The 18,115-nt window shown below is 46.7% G+C and overlaps 1 protein-coding gene across 1 annotated transcript; it reads right to left on the bottom strand.

Moving 5' to 3' along the window:
* Positions 1–7,319: 7,319 nt before the first annotated feature.
* On the bottom strand, positions 7,320–17,067 carry LOC138439634 (GTPase IMAP family member 5-like). Its single transcript, XM_069588711.1, has 3 exons — positions 16,712–17,067; positions 11,287–11,335; positions 7,320–8,573 (listed from the first exon to the last, which is right to left on the bottom strand). Exons 2-3 carry the CDS (start codon positions 11,327–11,329, stop codon positions 7,687–7,689), a joined length of 930 nt encoding a protein of 309 aa, XP_069444812.1. The 5' UTR covers positions 11,330–11,335; positions 16,712–17,067; the 3' UTR covers positions 7,320–7,686.
* Positions 17,068–18,115: the final 1,048 nt, after the last annotated feature.

Here is an 18,115-nt window from a genome sequence, read left to right as displayed (position 1 = left end):
CTGACCTGACTGACTAAACTGACACATTTTATTTCCCAATCATCCCCAGACATTCAAAGAGAGCTGAAAAAGGCAGAGGAAGGCCCTGGAACCTCTCAACGAGATCTTTTAAATTTGGCTTTTAAAATTTTCAATAACTTGGAAGAACAGGCAAAACTAGAAAATGCTCAAAGATATCAGGCCTCAGCCACTGCCCTACATGGCTCCAAACCTCAATCCTCTGACAGAGAAAAGAAATCATCTAGGCCCTGTTACAAGTGTGGTAAAGAAGGGCACTGGGCCTGCTCATGCCCAAAGCCCAGGCCCCCTCTGGGTCCAAGTCCTAATTATGGCATAAAGGAACATTGGAAGGTAGACTGCCCTCATCCGCCTCTAGGGACCAGACATTGCCTCCCGGTCCAAAGGAGGAGTCCTTGGACCCAGCTCTGCTTAGCCTTGGACTCACCACTGAAGACCAAAGATGCCCAGGGCCCCAGGCCCCAACTCTCATCACCTCTATGGAGCCCAGGGTGACTCTCACAATGGCAGGTAAGCAGATTTCTTTTCTTATCAACACGGGGGCCACCTATTCTGCCATGCCAGCTTATTCCAGAAAAAGCCTCTCAGATCTCTGTTGTGGGGGTTGATGTTTAGTGTCTACACCACAGATTACCAAACCTCTGCCTTGCACACTTCAAAATACCCCATTCTCTCATTTTTTTTCCTCATACTCCCAAAATGCCCCACTCTAATCCTTGGAAGGGATCTACTCTCCAAATTCAAGGCTTTCCTCACTATTCCAGATCTTTCTCCCTGACCTGGCCTGGCTACTGCTCCTCAAACCTACTATTTCCTCGCCTCCCCCGTTACCCTCCTTCTCCATAAACCCTACAGATTGGGATACTGATAACCCCTCCATCGCTTCCCACCATACTCCCGTTTATATTCGTCTAAAAGATCCAACAAAGTTTCCCAACCAACCTCAATACCCTATTTCCCAAATACATCAACAGGGATTAAGCCCATCATCTCTAAGCTGCTGCTTGTGCCCTACTCACTCTCCTTGTAACATGCCTATCCTTCTGTTAAAAAGCCAAATGGCTCCTACTGCCTGGTGCAAGACTTGAGACTTATTAGTGCTGCTATTGTCCCCATTGACCAAGTAGTCCCAAATCCCTATACTCTTCTTTCCCTTATTTCTCCTTCTACCAACTATTGCATCGTCCTGGACCTCAAGGATGCACTTTTCACCATCCCTTTACACCCAGACCCTCAAGATCTTTTCGCTTTTACCTGGACTGATCCAGACAGTCATCGCTCCCAGCAATTAACCTGGACTGTCCTTCCCCAAGCATTCCGTGATAGTCTTCATTTCTTTGGCCAAGCCTGGCCTCAGACTTAACCTCCCTCAATCTTGCCCCAAGCTCTATCCTCCAATACGTAAATGATCTTCTCCTTTGTAGCCCCTCACTCATACACTGTCAGTGACATACAACTCCTCAACTTCCTAGCTGATTGGGGTTATCAAGTATCCCCTCCACTTCCCCTTCCTGAGGTCACCTATCTTGGAGTTCTCCTGTCACCAACAAAGAGACATATAACTACTGATAGAAAGCCCCTTATATCTGCCCTAATCACTCCCTACATCAAAAATGGAAATTCTGTCCTTTGGGGGCTTGGCTGGGTATCTACACCTCTGGATCCCCAGTTTTGCCCTCCTAGCACAACCCAGGGGGATCTTTCGGAGACTCTTGAGCCTAAGTCAAACACCTGTTCAGCCTTTAATGCTCTAAAACGAGCTATTCTGTCAGCCCCAGCTTTAACACTGCCTGATCTTTCTTGCCCTTTTATACTCTACACTACTGAGAGACATACAATTGCCCTAGGAGTCTTAGGACAGATGCAGGGCCTTTCCTTTGCCCCCACTGCTTATCTGTCAAAACAACTGGATACCACCATACAGGGATGGCCAGCCTGCGTGCATGCTCTGGCCGCAGCTACACTTCTCACTCAAGAAAGCAAAAAACTTACTTTGGGGACACCCACAGTCATTTGCTCACAACATGACCTTAAGGACTTAACTCTCACACAAGACCATGGCTCTTCTATCACCTTCTCGTATCCAACTAATTCATGTCACCCTCCTAGAATCTCCCGAGTTCTCTTTTGAATGCTGCTCTACTCAACCCCACCACCCTCATCCCTAATTTTTCTGAACCTCCAAGTCACACTTGCAATGAGACATTAGAAGACTTGATGCCTCATTTTTCCCATATCTCTTCAGCCCCTTTCAATAACCCTGATCTCACTTGATACATCTCTATTCCTCCTAACAACCAAACCTTCCCTATCACACTAATCCACAACTGAACCAAACAAACAATTCAATTCATTCTCTTATTGATATGCGTAGGAAGACCAGTGGGAATTGAAACAGGGACTGCAGGGCTCATGACCTCTTTAAACTACTATCACAGCCTCTCTAAGGATCTTACTGAGAGCCTAGAAGTAGCTGCTGACCTTATCACTCTTCAGGGCCAACTAGATTCCCTGACAGCTGTGGTCCTTCAAACCAGAAGGGGATTAGACCTTCTCACAGCAGAAAAAGGAGGCCTTTGTCTTTTCATAGACGAAGCCTGTTGCTTCTATGCCAATAAGTCAGTTCAGCTCAGTTCAGCCACTCAATCGTGTCTGATTCTTTGCAACCCCATAAATCGCAGCATGCCAGGCTTCCCTGTCCATCACCAACTCCCAGAGTTTACCCAAACTCATGTCCATCAAGTCGGTGATCCCATCCAGCCATCTCATCCTCTGTTGTCCCCTTCTCCCCCTGCCCCCAATCCCTCCCAGCATGAGGGTCTTTTTCAATGAGTCAGCTCTTCGCATGAGGTGGCCAAAGTATTGGAGTTTCAGCTTCAGCATCAGTCCTTCCAATAAACACCCAGGACTGATCTCCTTTAGGATGGACTGGTTGGATCTCCTTGAAGTCCAAGGGACTCTCAAGAGTCTTCTCCAACACCACAGTTCAATAAGTAGGGTGTTGCAAAACAGGCAGCAAGGAATCTGACAAATAGGGCCTCAAGAATACATCAACATCTTAGTAAATTATGGGAAAACTGGCTAAGCAATTGGGATTGGATGCCATGGGTCTTACCTTTACCATGGGCCCCCTTCTCATATTAACTCTTATTCTGCCTTTCGGTCCCTGTCTAATGTGTCTTTTTTTCTCCAGGACTGCCTATGAGCCTTCACCAGCCAGACTGTTCATGAGCTACTTCTAACTTGCTTCAATTATCACACGCTTTGAGCCCACTCTGACTTCCCTTAACCCACATTCCAGCCTATTCTTATCTTACCCCATGACAACACCCCAAACTTTTGCAGGAAGGGGGACCCCTTCCAGGGTCTGAAACTAGGCTCTTGTCTAACACTTGGAAATGAATTGTCCAAGGAGACACATGAGCTGACAAAGCAAGAGATTTTATTGGGAAAGGGCGCCCGGGTGGAGAGCAGTAGGGTAAGGGAACCCAGGAGAACAGCTCTGCCACATGGCTTGCAGCCTCGGGTTTTATGGTGATGGGATTAGTTTCCTGGTTGACCTGGTTGGATTTCTCTTTTATCAGTTCCTGGTTGGGACAGGGACTGCAGGGCTCACGACCTCTTTAAACTACTATCACAGCCTCTCTAACTAATCCAACCAGGGTTGGTCTTTAGCCAATCATTCAGACTCAGAGTTCTTCCTGGTGGTGCACACCTTGTTCAGCCAAGATGGATGCCAGGGAGAAGGATTCTGGGAGGAGGCTGGAAATGCGGTGTCTCCTTTTGACCTTTCCTGAACTCTTCCGGTTGGTGGAGGCTTATTGGTTCCGTGTTCCTTACCAGGACCTCCTGTTGTAAAACAACTCATGCAAATGGTGCCCGGCCAGGGTGGGCGGTTTCAATCAGTGTGTTTCCCCTAACAAAACCAGTGCAAAGCAGATACAGAAGACTGACCTTCAGCCCGTACCCTATATCAAAAAGGCTGGAATGTTAGGGCTCACAAGGGGCTCATACCATATAGTTAAAATATGGCCCATTGTGGTGCCCTGACAAACGAGATGAAGTCACAGTGGCCACATTGCCCGGGTGGGTGACCTGTTTTCCCTGAAGGCAGTATCCTGTTTCTCCCTGCTGGTGCCAGTTTCTCAAGACTACGTGACCCCCCAACTGTGAGACCCCTTCAACTGCGTGACCACAAGACCCCAGCTGCAGGCTAAAGATAAACTAAGGCCTCCTCCCTTTGGAGCACAATGACCCATCAGTAAGGTATAAGAAGGGTTGTCTGTAAAGGGAGGGCACTGGTTTTTCTCTAAAGCCAGTTACTTTTTTCTTTCTTCCTATAATGAATCTTTTTCTGCCTGAATGCCTGGCTTACTCTCGTTTTCTCCATGGTCACCTTACCCAACACTTCAAAGCTGAGCAGAGTAATGGAATCAACCCTAGCCCCTGAATCAACCAGCCCTGAAGCCCGCCCCATCTCTCATTTCTGATTATGTCAGCCAATAAATTCCTTTATTACTTAAGACATTGGAGTTTGGGGTCTCTTTTATCTGCATTTGAAAACATTTGAACTGATAAAGAGTTCTTCATATCTCTTTAAAAGAAATCCTGAAATTTATCAGAACACCTGTGTTTTCATGCTTCCTGCCAAAAAAGTGAATCAAGAATAAATAAATGAATTTCTCTTTTATCAGGTGACAGGGAGGACCTCTGCCTATATCTAAAGCTCCCACTTCAAGAAATGGAAATTCACTGCATCCCAAGAATGTGAAAAACCCCTGGAATGAATTATTCTGAAAATGACAAAAGGAGGGGCAGAGGAAATGGGATGGCCCCCAGGTGGGTTTTTCTGTGCTTCCTTCACCTTTTGAGGGAGAATCAGTGCTCATATTTGAACAGTTTCCAAGCGATGACATTGGGGAACATCCGTGTATGAGTCAAGGTGGAGCATGATCCTGTCTCCTCCTCTACTGCAAAATATTCCTGGGTTTACCCTTCAGCTTTACACCCCTAGAAAGTCAACAAAGGTGGAATGCCATCTGGCTCACTGAGAAATGCTGCTTCTGGGGTGAGAGATGCTTTCTCATTGCGGGGAGGCCTGGGAACTGACCATCTGCATCCCTGGAGGGAAGCCATCCTCTAGCAGCCCTGCTCCCAAATACTTTCTTTAGTGAGTTTCCCTGGCCCAGTGCCTTCCCTGGAGGGAGGAGGAGACTGCCCAGCCCAGAGGGCTTCACGGTTGACTCCACTGGATCTGAAGTCTCCGCCTTCCTCTGCTCAGCCCAGTCTCCTCTGAGGCCCGGGCAGTGGGGGGGAGCCAGGGTCCTCGGGAGGCCAACAGAAAGCTGGCTCCTTCCCAACCTTGATATCAGTGCCACTCTGTGTCAATTCACCCCCTCGGTGTCCCCATTCCTGTCGTGTCCTCTCCATCCCCACACCTCCCATTACAGCTCAGGCCCCGATGGATGGCTGAGATGGAATTCTTTTCTTCTGAGTGTGATGCCATGTACCTAAGCTCACACTTATTTAGTCCATCCACCACATTGCTGCAGCGTGATCTTCCTGAAATTCCTAACCTGCTTAAAAACCTCGGGGAGAAAGCCCTTGAACCCACCCAGCCAGGTCCCTCCCTACCTCTTCCAGTGATTCTCAGTCTCCTGCCTGACCCAGCATTACCGGTTGGGGCACAGACTTGGATTACTGTGATACCGAATGGCTTGCCTGCTCCCTCTGCCTGAAGTCAGTCCTGGAAGGAGGGGCCGGCACGTTTCTAGAAGCCCTGGCCCCACCCTGGCCAAGGCGCCTCTGCCCCCCAAGCCTGTACTCTCCTTCTGGTTGACATCCCACCGCGGACAAATTTCTCTCACACCCATTTTTAGTTTAATTTATTCATTGGCCACACTGGGTTTTCGTTGCTGCCCAGGCTTTCTTTAGTCATGACCAGCGAGGGCTACTCTGGCTTCCCTGTGTGGATGCTCACTTCTGGCTCACCCTCATTTTTATATGCCTTCCTCCCTCTACCACACAGGTGCCTTTGGCCTTACTTCTCTCAGATCCCTGGTGCCCAGCAGAGACCCCAACATTGGGCACTCAGCTACATGTGGGTGGAGCGGGACTGGATGAAGTCAAGGAAGGGAGAGGCCAACTTGGCTCAGACAGTGTGGGAAGACCGCACCGAGGAGGAGGTCCTTGGTCTGAGAACTCCGAGTTGCTTGGTGTTTCAAGGGTTTGAAGAGCTCATACATAACTCTCCTTGCACAGATTGGAATCGGTTATGGGATAGCACTGTTGAGATAAACCACACCTTTATCACCAGCGGGGACATGGACAATGAGCTTGGGCATCACAGAGAGCTCATCATTTACCTACCCAGTCACAGGGTGCCTATGCGACCATGGGTCTCCCCTACAGGGTATGAAGGCATGGGCAGCTATCCCATAGAAGTTGGGAAGGGGTCACCCAGACCCTTCCTCATCTGACTTCCTCTTTCCACTGATTTGGTGGCCTCCACTCAGACTTAACTCCAGTGTCTGCCTGCTTCTCTTTTCTACCACTGAAATGTGCAATGCCACCTTTCCCCCAAATTTCTACAGATATCACACGTGATTGTGCTGACCCAGGGTTCAAGATGTTCCACTACATCCCAGCTCAACCCATGATGGAAAATCTCCTCTAAAACGGGAGTGGGCAAACCACAGCCTGCAGAGCAAATCAAGGCTGAGGCCAGTTCTGTATATAACCTGTGAGCTGAGGAGGGCTTTTACATTTTTTTAAAGGGTGAATAAATCAAAAGAAACAGAATGTTTCATCACCACATAAGAAAAGTTCATGCAATTCAAATTTCTAAACTTGTAGGGAATGCAGCCTTGCAGGTCACTTCCTTCTTGTCCAGGGTGGCTTTCTTGCTCAAGAGGACGGTTGAGTGTTGAAGGAGACCAGATGGCTGGCTAAGCCTGACTTCCTACACTTATCATCTGGCTCTCATCCAGCCCTGCTCTAAGGATTTCCGGTTCTTAATTTCCCAGGGGCTGACTATTGGAGATCTTCCTCCCCAGCTCATCTCCAGGGCCTTCTTCCTTTCTTCCCTAGCCTCTTCACACCCCAGAGATGTCCCAGAACATCCTAGTCTTTCTTTCTTGTGGAGTGTGTATATATATATATTTACAACCTACAAGGAAGTCGGAGTATCTGTCATATAAAATAAGCCATTTCAACTGTAAAAAGTAGGTCCCTGGTAAGACGCTCGCTCGCGCAGCATGTCAGTCCACTCAATTTCCTTTATGCAAACTCCTCAATACTTCTTGATGGTGTGCATTTAGTTTATTATTTGCCATCACCATTTTTAACACAACAGAAAGGGAATTTTTTCCCCCTTTGGATTTTATTTACCTAGAAAGCAACTGAAGAAAAGTGATGGCATGTCTGATGCAAGGAAGCGAAATTGTAAGTGAAATTATGTAAAAAGCAAAGTTCCTGATCAACATAGGTATCAGTGCAGTTCAGTCACTCAGTCGTGTCTGACTGTTTGCAACCCCATGAACTACAGCACACCAGGCCTCCCTGTCCATCACCAACTCCCAGAGTCCACCCAAGCCCATGTCCACTGAATCAGTGATATACTGACTCTGAAAAAAATGGAAGCTGACAGCAGATGTCATCTGAAAATGCTCAGCCTTGATGGGTATTACACAAAATAATTACAATGGCAAGAAAAATAAAAAGGCACAGGACAAGAAGAACAAATATTTTGACATGAGAAACAATCCAGGCTTTGAGTTGGAGGAGCGCCTTAGAGGCACCGTTTCTCTCAGCCTCTTTCAGGCCTTGCTTTTGCTTTGCAACCTGCAGCCGTACCTTGTCCAGGTAGTGCCTCTGACCTTCTCCATGGGCACCACCCCCCATCTGCCGGAGCATCTGTGCATCAAAGAAGAGCTCATTGGTGAGGAAGGCGCCCTGGTGCTCCCGCTCCAGCCCCTCGATCACAGCCATCAGCTGGGCCAGCTGCTCTCTCTGCTCATCCCCGGAGGCCCGGTTGTTGAAGGCACAGTACCTCCGTCCGCACTCCCGGACCAGGCTCCTCAGCCTGAGGTTGTCTGTGTTTGCCACATACTCATCCAAGGATCCGCCCGCCAAGTCCTCCTTGTGAGTGAAGAGGATGACCATGTGTCTCTCAGCTCCTACCCCAAAGACCTCCTTCACCCTGGTCACGGCCACCACGTCCTGCTCGGTGAAGCGCCCCAGCTGGGTCACCAGCAGCAGCACGTGGGGCCCTGGCACCGACAGCAGGTAACAGGCTCCGATATTCTCATACATCTCTTGATCCTGGGCCCCAGCCTCGAAGATGGGGGGCGTGTCCACCACCAGGATGGTCCTCCCATTCCACATGCCTGTTGCCCTCTGACACTTCCTGGTCACCGACTGGGCCCCCAGCTTGGACTCAAACACGGGCTGGCAGAGGATGCTGTTCCCAGTGGCACTTCTCCCACTGCCTGTTTTCCCTACCAGGATGATCCTCAACGAGGAGGAAGGTTCAAAGCCCTGATGTTCTATTCCACCTGTTAAAAAAAGAATTTTCTTGTTTTACCATGGTAGTGATTCTTTTTTTTCTCTTTAATTTAAAATTTTTATTTACTCTTGGAGTAGATAACGAGCTGGCTTAAAACTCAACATTCAGAAAACTAACATCATGGCACCGGTCCCACCACTTCATGGCAAATCAATGGGGAAACAATGGAAACAGTCAGAGACTTTATTTTCTTGGGCTCCAAAATCACTGCAGATGGTGACTTCAGCCATGAAATTAAAAGATGTTTGCTGTTTGGAAGAAAAGCTATGACAAACCTAGACAGTGTATTAAAAAGCAGAGATATCACTATGCCAACAAAGGTCTGTTTAGCCAAAACTATGATTTTTCCAGTAGTCCTGTACAGATGTGAAAGTTGGACCATAAAGAAGATTGAGCACTGAAGAACTGATGCTTTCAAACTGTGGAGAAGACTCTTGAGAATCCCTTGGACTGCAAGGAGATCAAACCAGTCAATCCTAAAGGAAATCAACTCTGCATATTCATTGGAGGGACTGATACTGAAGCTGAAACTCCAATACTTTGGCCACCTGCTGCAAAGAAGAGCTGACTCAGTAGAAAAGACCCTGATGCTGGGAAAGATTGAAGGCAGGAGGAGAAGAGGACAACAAAGGATGAGATGGTTGGATGGCATCATGGACTCAGTGGACGTGAGTCTGAGTAAAGTCTGGGAGATGGTGAAGGACAGGGAAGCCCGGTGTGCTGCAGTCCATGGGGTCTCAGAGGAGGACATGACTGAGCGACTGAGCAACAACAAGATGGTGAGCACTGTTGTTTCAGTTCCAGGCATGCAGCAGAGTGAGTCAGTCATTCCTATGTGTGTATCTTTTCTTTTTCAAATTCTTTTCCTATTTAGATTATTTAGAATATTGAGCAGAGTTCTCTGTGCCATACAGTAGGTCTCTGTTGGTAAAGTTAGTGATTCATAAGATTTTTCTGTCACTGACCTTTCATGGTATCTCATGAAAGCTATGGACTTCTCTCTGCCAAACAGTGATATGAAAATCGTACAGGTGTTTGCATACAACTTTGGGTGGCTCTTGACTGATAGGAAGCCCACATTGGGAGCCCAAGCTTGGACCCATAGCCAAGAGCCAGAACTGCTACACTATGAGGGATGCTCCAAGGACTTCTTCAGGACCAACGAAAATACAGGTTTTCGGAAAGAAAAGTGATCCTTTGCTTTTCCCATGACATTGCTTAGGCCAGTTTCACACTAATCTCAGGTGAAATTACAAGGAGGTGAGGATAAATCATAAATGAGAAAATATTATCTGCTTTTCACCCACCAGTTCCCAGGCACACAGACTGCTCATTACAGTCATCTGAACCCTGGGAGTAAAGGAAGTCTCAGATGTTAGAGTCTCAGTGACCTCTCACTGAGGACCAGATGAATGTTCCTGGGTTTCTGCTCTTAGGGTAGGGATTTGAATATTGGAAAGTGAGCCTACGGAAGGCCTGTGTTTAATGTCAGGGACAGAGTCTGACAGATGACCCTGGATGGGTGGCTGAAGAAGAGATGATAAGAACGTTAACAATACATATTTTGGAAAGATCATTGATGTGGCTGATAGAATTATAGGAAATTATAATAAAAGTGGTGTTGGTGAGGGTCACTCTGTACCAACAGCTAAGTCTTCTAGGGATGAAGAGAGTGAGAATGCAAGGATTTCTGGAGTTCTTATAAGCCCAAATGAATTAAATTCATTCTAGGCTCCTAAAATCTGTTATTTTACTCGTTTTACTCTGCGTTGTTTCTGCCTTTCCTTAAGTATTCTGGATTTTTTTCAAACATGATTACTAAATCTCTATGGGGGAACTTGGGGTTTCCCAGGTGGCACTAGTGGTAAAGAAGCGGCCTGCCAATACAGGAGATGCAAGAGACCCAGGTTTGATTCCTGGGTCAGGAAGATCCCTGGAGGAGGGCATGGGAACTCACTCCAGTATTCTTGCCTGGAAAATCCCACAGACAGAGGAGCCTGGCGAGCTACAGCTCCAGAGGGTCGCCAAGAGTCAGACATAATTGAAGTGACTTAGCACGCACACATGGGGAACCTGCCCTCTTTTCAGCTGAGCACAGGTAGGGAAAAACGTTTTCACAATTTGGTTCCAAATCTCCTGACTTCTGACTTGAAGTTTTGTTTCCACATTTCCCATACATCACTGCGCAGAGCAGAGCTTCACACTTGGGTGTGTGGGCTGTGCTGATGGTAGGGAAGATAAACAACAAGATGAAAGTGAAAGTCACTAAGTTGTGTCCGACTCTTTCCTACCCTATGGACTATACTGGGGTTGCGCTTGTGGCTCAGCTGGTAAAGAATCTGCCTGCAATGCAGGAGACCTGGGTTTGATCCCTGGGTTGGGAAGATCCCCTGGAGAAGGGAAAGGACTATACAGTCCATGGAATTCTCCAGGCCAGAATAATGGAGTGGCTAGTTATTCCATTCTCCAGGGGATCTTCCCAACCCAGGGACTGAACCAAGCTCATCCTCATTGCAGGTGGATTCTTTACCAGCTGAGCCACCAGGGAAGCCCAATGAACACGATAGCTACCTTTTTCTTCTGCAGTTTAAAATAATTGGGTTTCTCTTCTGTCTCAATATTTGAGGTCAGGGAGTGGAGGAGGGAAGATAGTGATTTCCCCCTGGTGCCCAGAGAGCTTGAGAATTTGGAGGGTTTCTTACCTTCAGCCATGGTTCCGTATCTGCTCCTCTGAAGGCCTTCCATTAGCTTCTGGAATAAAAAGAAGAAAGGAATTAAAGCAAGTGTTCTTATAGGAGTTGGTCCAACCAGTCCACTCTGAAGATCAGTCCTGGGAGTTCTTTGGAAGGAACGATGCTAAAGCTGAAACTCCAGTACTTTGGCCACCTCATGCGAAGAGTTGACTCACTGGAAAAGACTCTGATGCTGGGAGGGATTGGGGGCAGGAGGAGAAGGGGACGACAGAGGATGAGATGGCTGGATGGCATCACTGACTCGAGGGACATGAGTTTGAGTGAACTCTGGGAGTTGGTGATGGACAGGGAGGCCTGGCATGTTGCAATTCATAGGGTTGCAAAGAGTCAGACACGACTGAGAAACTGAACTGAACTGAACTGAACTGAAGGCCTGAGAACACCTCCAATTTAGACAGCCAAAAATAATTATCTTTACATTTGCTAACTTTCTAACTTATATTTTGCTTTCAGTTATCCATATATAACTTTAAGCAAGCCAGGTTATGTTAACATAGTGAACTCTTGCTATTCTTCCTCCTACAGGAAAGCAAGAAATGTTTGAATATGCATCAGTTGTTTATCTCCCTTCAAGCTGAAAAGGCATGAAATAAAGAAAGCCTTCTTCTAGGAATGAGAAGCTGGACTTTTTATTATTTTATTATTATTAGAATCAAAGTAGGCAAGTTGCCTTACTGTAGGTAAGTTGACTACTGTAGGCAAGTTGCCTTACTGTAATTATTTTATTATTATTATTATTAGAATCAAGGTAGGCAAAGTTGCCTTACTGTAAATGAGTAGTTGTTTGTTTGAAGTACTGGGCATTTCCAGTCCCAGAAACTCTGTATCAGATGGACATCCCAGTGGCAAAGGGGAAAGTACAATATACCTTCCAGTGGGAGTGTGGAATTGGGGTCCAGGGCGCCTTTGAGGATGGACATGAGAGGGAGAAGGGGAAGAGGGCCAAACATGGTCATCAACCTTCCTTCCTCTGAGCAGCTGGGGGAAGAGAAACTGGAGCCATAACTGAGGGACAGAAGCAAGATTAAGGACAAATTCAGGATAAAGTCATTGCCTGCTCAGTTTTAAATCAAATGTCTTTAAATCAATAGCCACTTTAAAAAATCCCAGTCGATGTCACCAGAAATTGGCAAAACCGTGGAGAGGTTTCATTCAGCTGAGGCATGCGGTTGTGTCATTCTTCTTGGTGCTAGAAAAGATAATTGTGCATTAGAAAAGGCAAGCCTGCAATGTGCAACTATAATTAGGATGAACTCTGAGCCTGTATTTTATTTAGTCAATTTGAAAGATTATGCAGTCATGAAACAAACATTTTAAGGAGAGAAATACACAGAGGAATGAAATGAATGCCCACCATTTGCAATGAACAAATCTCAGTATTTTGGCATTGTTATTGCTGCTATTCTGTTGGACTGAAAACATTAAAAGAACATTACACATACAGCTCCATGTCTTTATTTTTTGACTCCTCCACTTCCCAGTCTCATTCTCACTCTTCCTTTCAGGGGTAATCAGTATCCGAGATGTTTATGTCCCTTTCTCAATCGTGTATTTACACTTGTACACACATCAGCCTGTAGTTAAGATATAGTACTTTTTGGTATTTTAATCTTTTATGGAAGTGGCATTATTTATGTAACATTTTATCCAATTCTTTCTTAACAAACATGTGGAGTTCCAAATACATCCTTGCTGCTACCAAGAGTGCCACAGAAGAGTCCTGCACACATCTTGTGCATGTGACAGTCCCTGGGATGGACAGCTTCCACCTGACTAGACGCTGCCAGGTCCCACTCCAGGACAATTCTGCTATCATGCTGGCAGCAGCCACATGTGAGCATCCCTTAAATCTTCACTTACACTTAGTAATACCAGGTTTTTAATTTTTTGGTTACCCTTTGGAGCATACATTAAAGTGTCTTATGTCTTAATTGGTTTAAACTTGCATTTTATTGATTAGCATTGAATTCAGAACGGTTTTCATAACTGATTTGCTTATTTAGCTTGATTCTGGTATTCCTACCTTTTTTATATTTTTCTATTCACTCAGTCTGGATGCATAAATATGGTCCCCATTAGGGAAACCATCCCTTGTCACACTGTCAGAATATATTAAGATAACTTCCTTCCTTTCCCTTTCTCCCAAACACCCCTTTCCCTTCCTTCACCCCCAGAAGAGCATTTTCCTCACCACCTTTTCCCACATGCTGTCCTTGCCTCTGATAAATTATACTCAGTTCAGTTCAGTTCAGTCACTCAGTCCTGTCCAACTCTTTGTGACCCCATGAATTGCAGCATGCCAGGCCTCCCTGTCCGTCACCAGCTCCCGGAGTTCACTCAGACTCATGTCCATCAAGTCGGTGATGCCATCCAGCCATCTCATGCTCTGTTGTCCCCTTCTCCTCCTGCCCCCAATCCCTCCCAGAATCAGAGTCTTTTCCAATGAGTCAACTCTTCGCATGAGGTGGCCAAAGTACTGGAGTTTCAGCTTCAACATCATTCCTTCCAAAGAACACCCAGGACTGATCTCCTTTAGAATGGACTGGTTGGATCTCCTTGCAGTCCAAGGGACTCTCAAGAGTCCTCTCCAACACCACAGTTCAAAAGCATCAGTTCTTCGGCACTCAGCTTTCTTCACAGTCCAAGTCTCACATCCATATATTACCACTGGAAAAACCATAGCCTTGACTAGACGGACCTTTGTTGGCAAAATAATGTCTCTGCTTTTGAATATGCCATCTAGGTTGGTCATAACTTTCCTTAAGCATCTTTTAATTTCATGGCTGCAGTCACCATCTGCAGTGATTTTGGAGCCCCCCAAAATAAAGTCTGATACTGTTTCCACTGTTTCCCCATCTATTTGCCAAGAAGTGATGGGACCAGATGCCATGATCTTAGTTTTCTGAATGTTGAGCTTTAAGCCAACTTTTTCACTCTCCTCTTTCACTTTCATCAAGAGACTTTTTAGTTCCTCTTCACTTTCTGCCATAGGGTGGTGTCATCTGCATATCTGAGGTTATTGATATTTCTCCCGGCAATCTTGACTCCAGCATGTGCTTCTTCCAGCCCAGCATTTCTCATGATGTACTCTGCGTATAAGTTAAATAAGCAGGGTGACAATATACAGCCTTGATGTACTCCTTTTCCTATTTAGAGCCAGTCTGTTGTTTCATGTCCAGTTCTAACTGTTGCTTCCTGACCTGCATATAGGTTTCTCAAGAGGCAGGTCAGGTGGCTTTTGCTAAAACTGAACAAATTCTCTGACACCGTTTCTACCTCAGATGAGATTTTCTATATAATGGAATCAGTATATCAATGTGGTAAAAATGATGAAGATAGTGGTGACAATGTTGATGAACTTTAGCATCATAATAATCCTCTGTACATTTATTTTAAATTTTAAAGTTTCTTTTATATCCATTATTTTAATTGTTCTTCAAAATTCCCTATGATGTGACCAAGATAGGTATTAACTTTTCTATTAAAATATTGGGAAACTGAACCTTAACTGATCTGCCCATGATCACACAACTGCCATGGGGCTAAGAGCAAAAATGACACATTTGCCTGGATATTCTCTTAGATTTATTAGGGCAGAAAAGCAATTATAAGGTCAAGCAACCTCTTGGAACATCACATACCATGTTGCCATCTCTGATCAAGACAAAACTGAAGCCAACAGGCTCGAAGCTTGCCCTAAAGCCAACAAAGAGAAGTGTGTTGCAAAATTTTGGGTGCATTAAAAAAAAAAATTCAAACATAAAATTGCAGGGGACAGAAGTTGCTCAGAATGGAAGGATTTCAGTTTTAAACGATCTGGTGTTTTTCTGCGGCTTGATGATCAGTGTGATCCAGATGGAGCTCTGTGGCTGCCACAAAATGCCATCAAATTTCTGGTTGGTGAGCAGAGGTGCAGCACCGTCCTCTTGAACCATCTTTGGAGTGGGTCAGGCTGCCGGGGAGACACATATCACTGAAGAATGGAATTTTTGGGGATGGGGTGGATATTAATAAGTACCAAAGTGTCCAGAGACTAGTCAGAAAGGATATTAATGGAGATGCTGAAATGACAGGATATTAAAAGGACTGAATCAAGCCTAGGAAGACATCCAGAAGCACTGTAAACCTGAAGCGATGTGACACGGTGTCAATCGCAGAACAGACAAAAGTGGGGAAATGAAGAATGGAGGCAGGTTTCTTCTCCACAAAGAAAATCTTAATCCTCCCCAAACGGGGTCAGGAATCATGATAGAGACAGTGTGCAAGCAGAGATTATAAGGGTATCTGACAGGAACAGCAGGAGGAGCTAACTTAGGGAGGAAGCTGAAGCAAATGGACATCATATACCTTCTGATCTTTAAATTGGACGAACCTGATGTTATCTTGACAATACATTATTTTATCAAACCATGAGAAAGCAGGCTCTCTCATTATGCTGTTTCTGGAAAGGTAAAAATATTTTTCATTTTCCTCATTCATGAGGCTCTCCTTCTTGGTGTGCCCTAGTCCCTCTGTTTCCTGGCATCGCTGGTTTCACAGTTTAGCATCATAATTTCATAACACAGCTCTTACAGGGGGTTGACAGCAGACCAAGGATGGTTCCTGTACACGCTGGTGTCTCTCTGCCATAGAATTGAGTTCTACATCATGTCGCAGGAAACATGTGGTATCTCTGGGGGAGAATGGGATGGCTTTCAGAAGATCAAGGTCTTGGAACAATGTCCACTGAGAGGTTTCATTGGGAACACGTGACTCAGCGAGGGTACTCATCCTGTGGAGCCCTAGGAATGGATTCCTACCCCCTGCCATCTCTGGGAGGTGGTGCTTGTCAGGGATGGGCCGGGGGTGGTATCGAAGAAATTAAGAAGGTAAAACTTAAGATGTACGTTCTACCTACCTTGTGAATTCACCTTGTGAATTTGAGTTTTTCTCATCTATCAGATGAACTATTTGTGAAGCTCTATGGAAGTTTCACAAGCTATGAACTATTTGTGAAGACTACTGGCGAAGCTCTATGAATCCCTGTGAAGCTTATGAAAATCAAAGGAGCTAAGAAGTAAGCCACAACACGGAAAAGATCGCAGCCCTGTGGAAAGCGATGGGCTGTGAACGCTGAGTGACCGGTTCCCAAACCCGCTTCAGTCGCACTGGGAATCCGCTGTTGTCCATAACGCTCTCCGTTGGCGCCGGGTTTCACTGACAGAGGAGCCCAGAGGCATGGAACCGGTGTGAGGTCGCACCAGAAGTCAGTAGCCCTGATTCAACTGCTGGCTCCAGACGCCCTCCCCAGCCCCAGCTCCCCTCCTGCTTTGCTCCTCGCCGCCCACCCCCCGGCCTCCCCAGAACCCCAGGATCCCCGCCAGGGTCCCCTTACCAGGCGCGGTACTGCGGGCTGGGTGCGGCGGGTCGGCGAGAGCGCGCGGCCGAAGGCTGCAGGGCACGACTGTAGGGTAAGAAGGAAAGTGGGGCTGACGGAGGGCGCCCCCTGTCCCCTCCGGGCGGGGAGAAACTGCTGCCGCCGAAACCGAGAGCACTGGGTTCAGAGCGTGGGCCAGCCCCCGCCCCCCAGCCTCTACCCCCCAACCCCCACTGCACCCAGGGATGCTTCCTGTCGGAGACCGCGAGCGGCTCGCCCCCTCTCATTTCCTCCTTAAGACGTGAGAGAAGAAAAGAAGTGATGTTTGGATTGTGAGAGAGCAGAATATGGACCCCCTCCAACTCCCCGTCCCTCACCCCCTCGTTGCTAAAGCCCACTGGTTGCCTCCGTGGGAGTGTTGGGTTTTCGCGGAGAACTTCTTTACCCTCAGCGCAAAGCTGGAGCAAGGTGCAGAACAGGATAGAATGGAACTCTCTTCCTTTCCAGAAACTCCGCAGAACTGGGAGGCAGAGAGCCACTGTCCTTGTCTTTTGTTTTTGGGGTTGGAGTGTCTGTTCTTAGGGAGTGTGTGTGTGTGTGTGTGTGTGTGTGTGTGTGTGCGTGTGTGATTTTTGAGGAGTGGTAGGCAGTTCTTCTTGACTGTGTGGATCACAACAAACTCTGGAAAATTCTTCAAGAGATGAGAATACCAGACTATCTTATTTGTTTCCTGAAAACTGATGTTTTTGAACTGTGGTGCTGGTATGTGGGTCAAGAAGCAACAGTTAAAACTGGACATGAAACAACTCACTGGTTCAAAATTGGGAAAGGAGTACATCAAGGCTGTATATTGTCACCCTGTTTATTTAACTTATACGCAGAATGTGCTGTGCTTTGCTTTGTTGCTCTGTCCTGTCTGACGTTTTGCAACGCCATGGACTGAAGCCCACCAGGCTTCTCTGTCCATGGGGATTTCCAGGCAGAAATACTGGAGTGGTTGCCATGTCCTCCTCCAGGAGATCTTCCCAATCCAGGGACTGAGCCCAGCTCTCCCTCATTGCAGGTGGATTCTTTACCATCTGAGCCACCAGGGAAGCCCAAGGATACTGGCGTAGGTAACCTATCCCCTCTCCAGGGGAACTTCCTCAGCCAGGAATTGCACTGGCGTCTCCTGGGTTGCCACGGTAAAGAGTCTGCCTGCAATGTGGGAGACCCATATTCGATCCCTGGGTTGGGAAGATCCCCTGGAGAAGGGAATGGCAACCCACTCCAGGATTCTTGCCTGGAAAATCCCATGGATAGAGGAGCCTGCTGGACTACAGTCCACAGCATCGCAAAAAGTCAGACATGACTGAGCAACTTCACTTTCACTTTCTCCTGCATTGCTGGCAGATTCTTTACTAGCTGAGCTACCTGGGAAGC

Source organism: Ovis canadensis, chromosome 4 (genome assembly GCF_042477335.2).
Source record: "Ovis canadensis isolate MfBH-ARS-UI-01 breed Bighorn chromosome 4, ARS-UI_OviCan_v2, whole genome shotgun sequence".
Classification (NCBI taxonomy): Eukaryota; Metazoa; Chordata; class Mammalia; order Artiodactyla; family Bovidae; genus Ovis; species Ovis canadensis.
Note: the sequence above shows the minus strand (reverse complement) of the source record. Positions and strands in the feature narration are given on the sequence as shown.

Coding starts and splice junctions, on each gene's coding strand:
- LOC138439634 (XM_069588711.1), bottom strand. CDS start 11,329: ATGGAAGGCCTTCAGAGGAGCAGATACGGAACCATGGCTGAAG. Junction 8,574..11,286: donor ATACGGAACCATGGCTGAAG/GTAAGAAACCCT, acceptor TTTTTTTAACAG/GTGGAATAGAACATCAGGGC.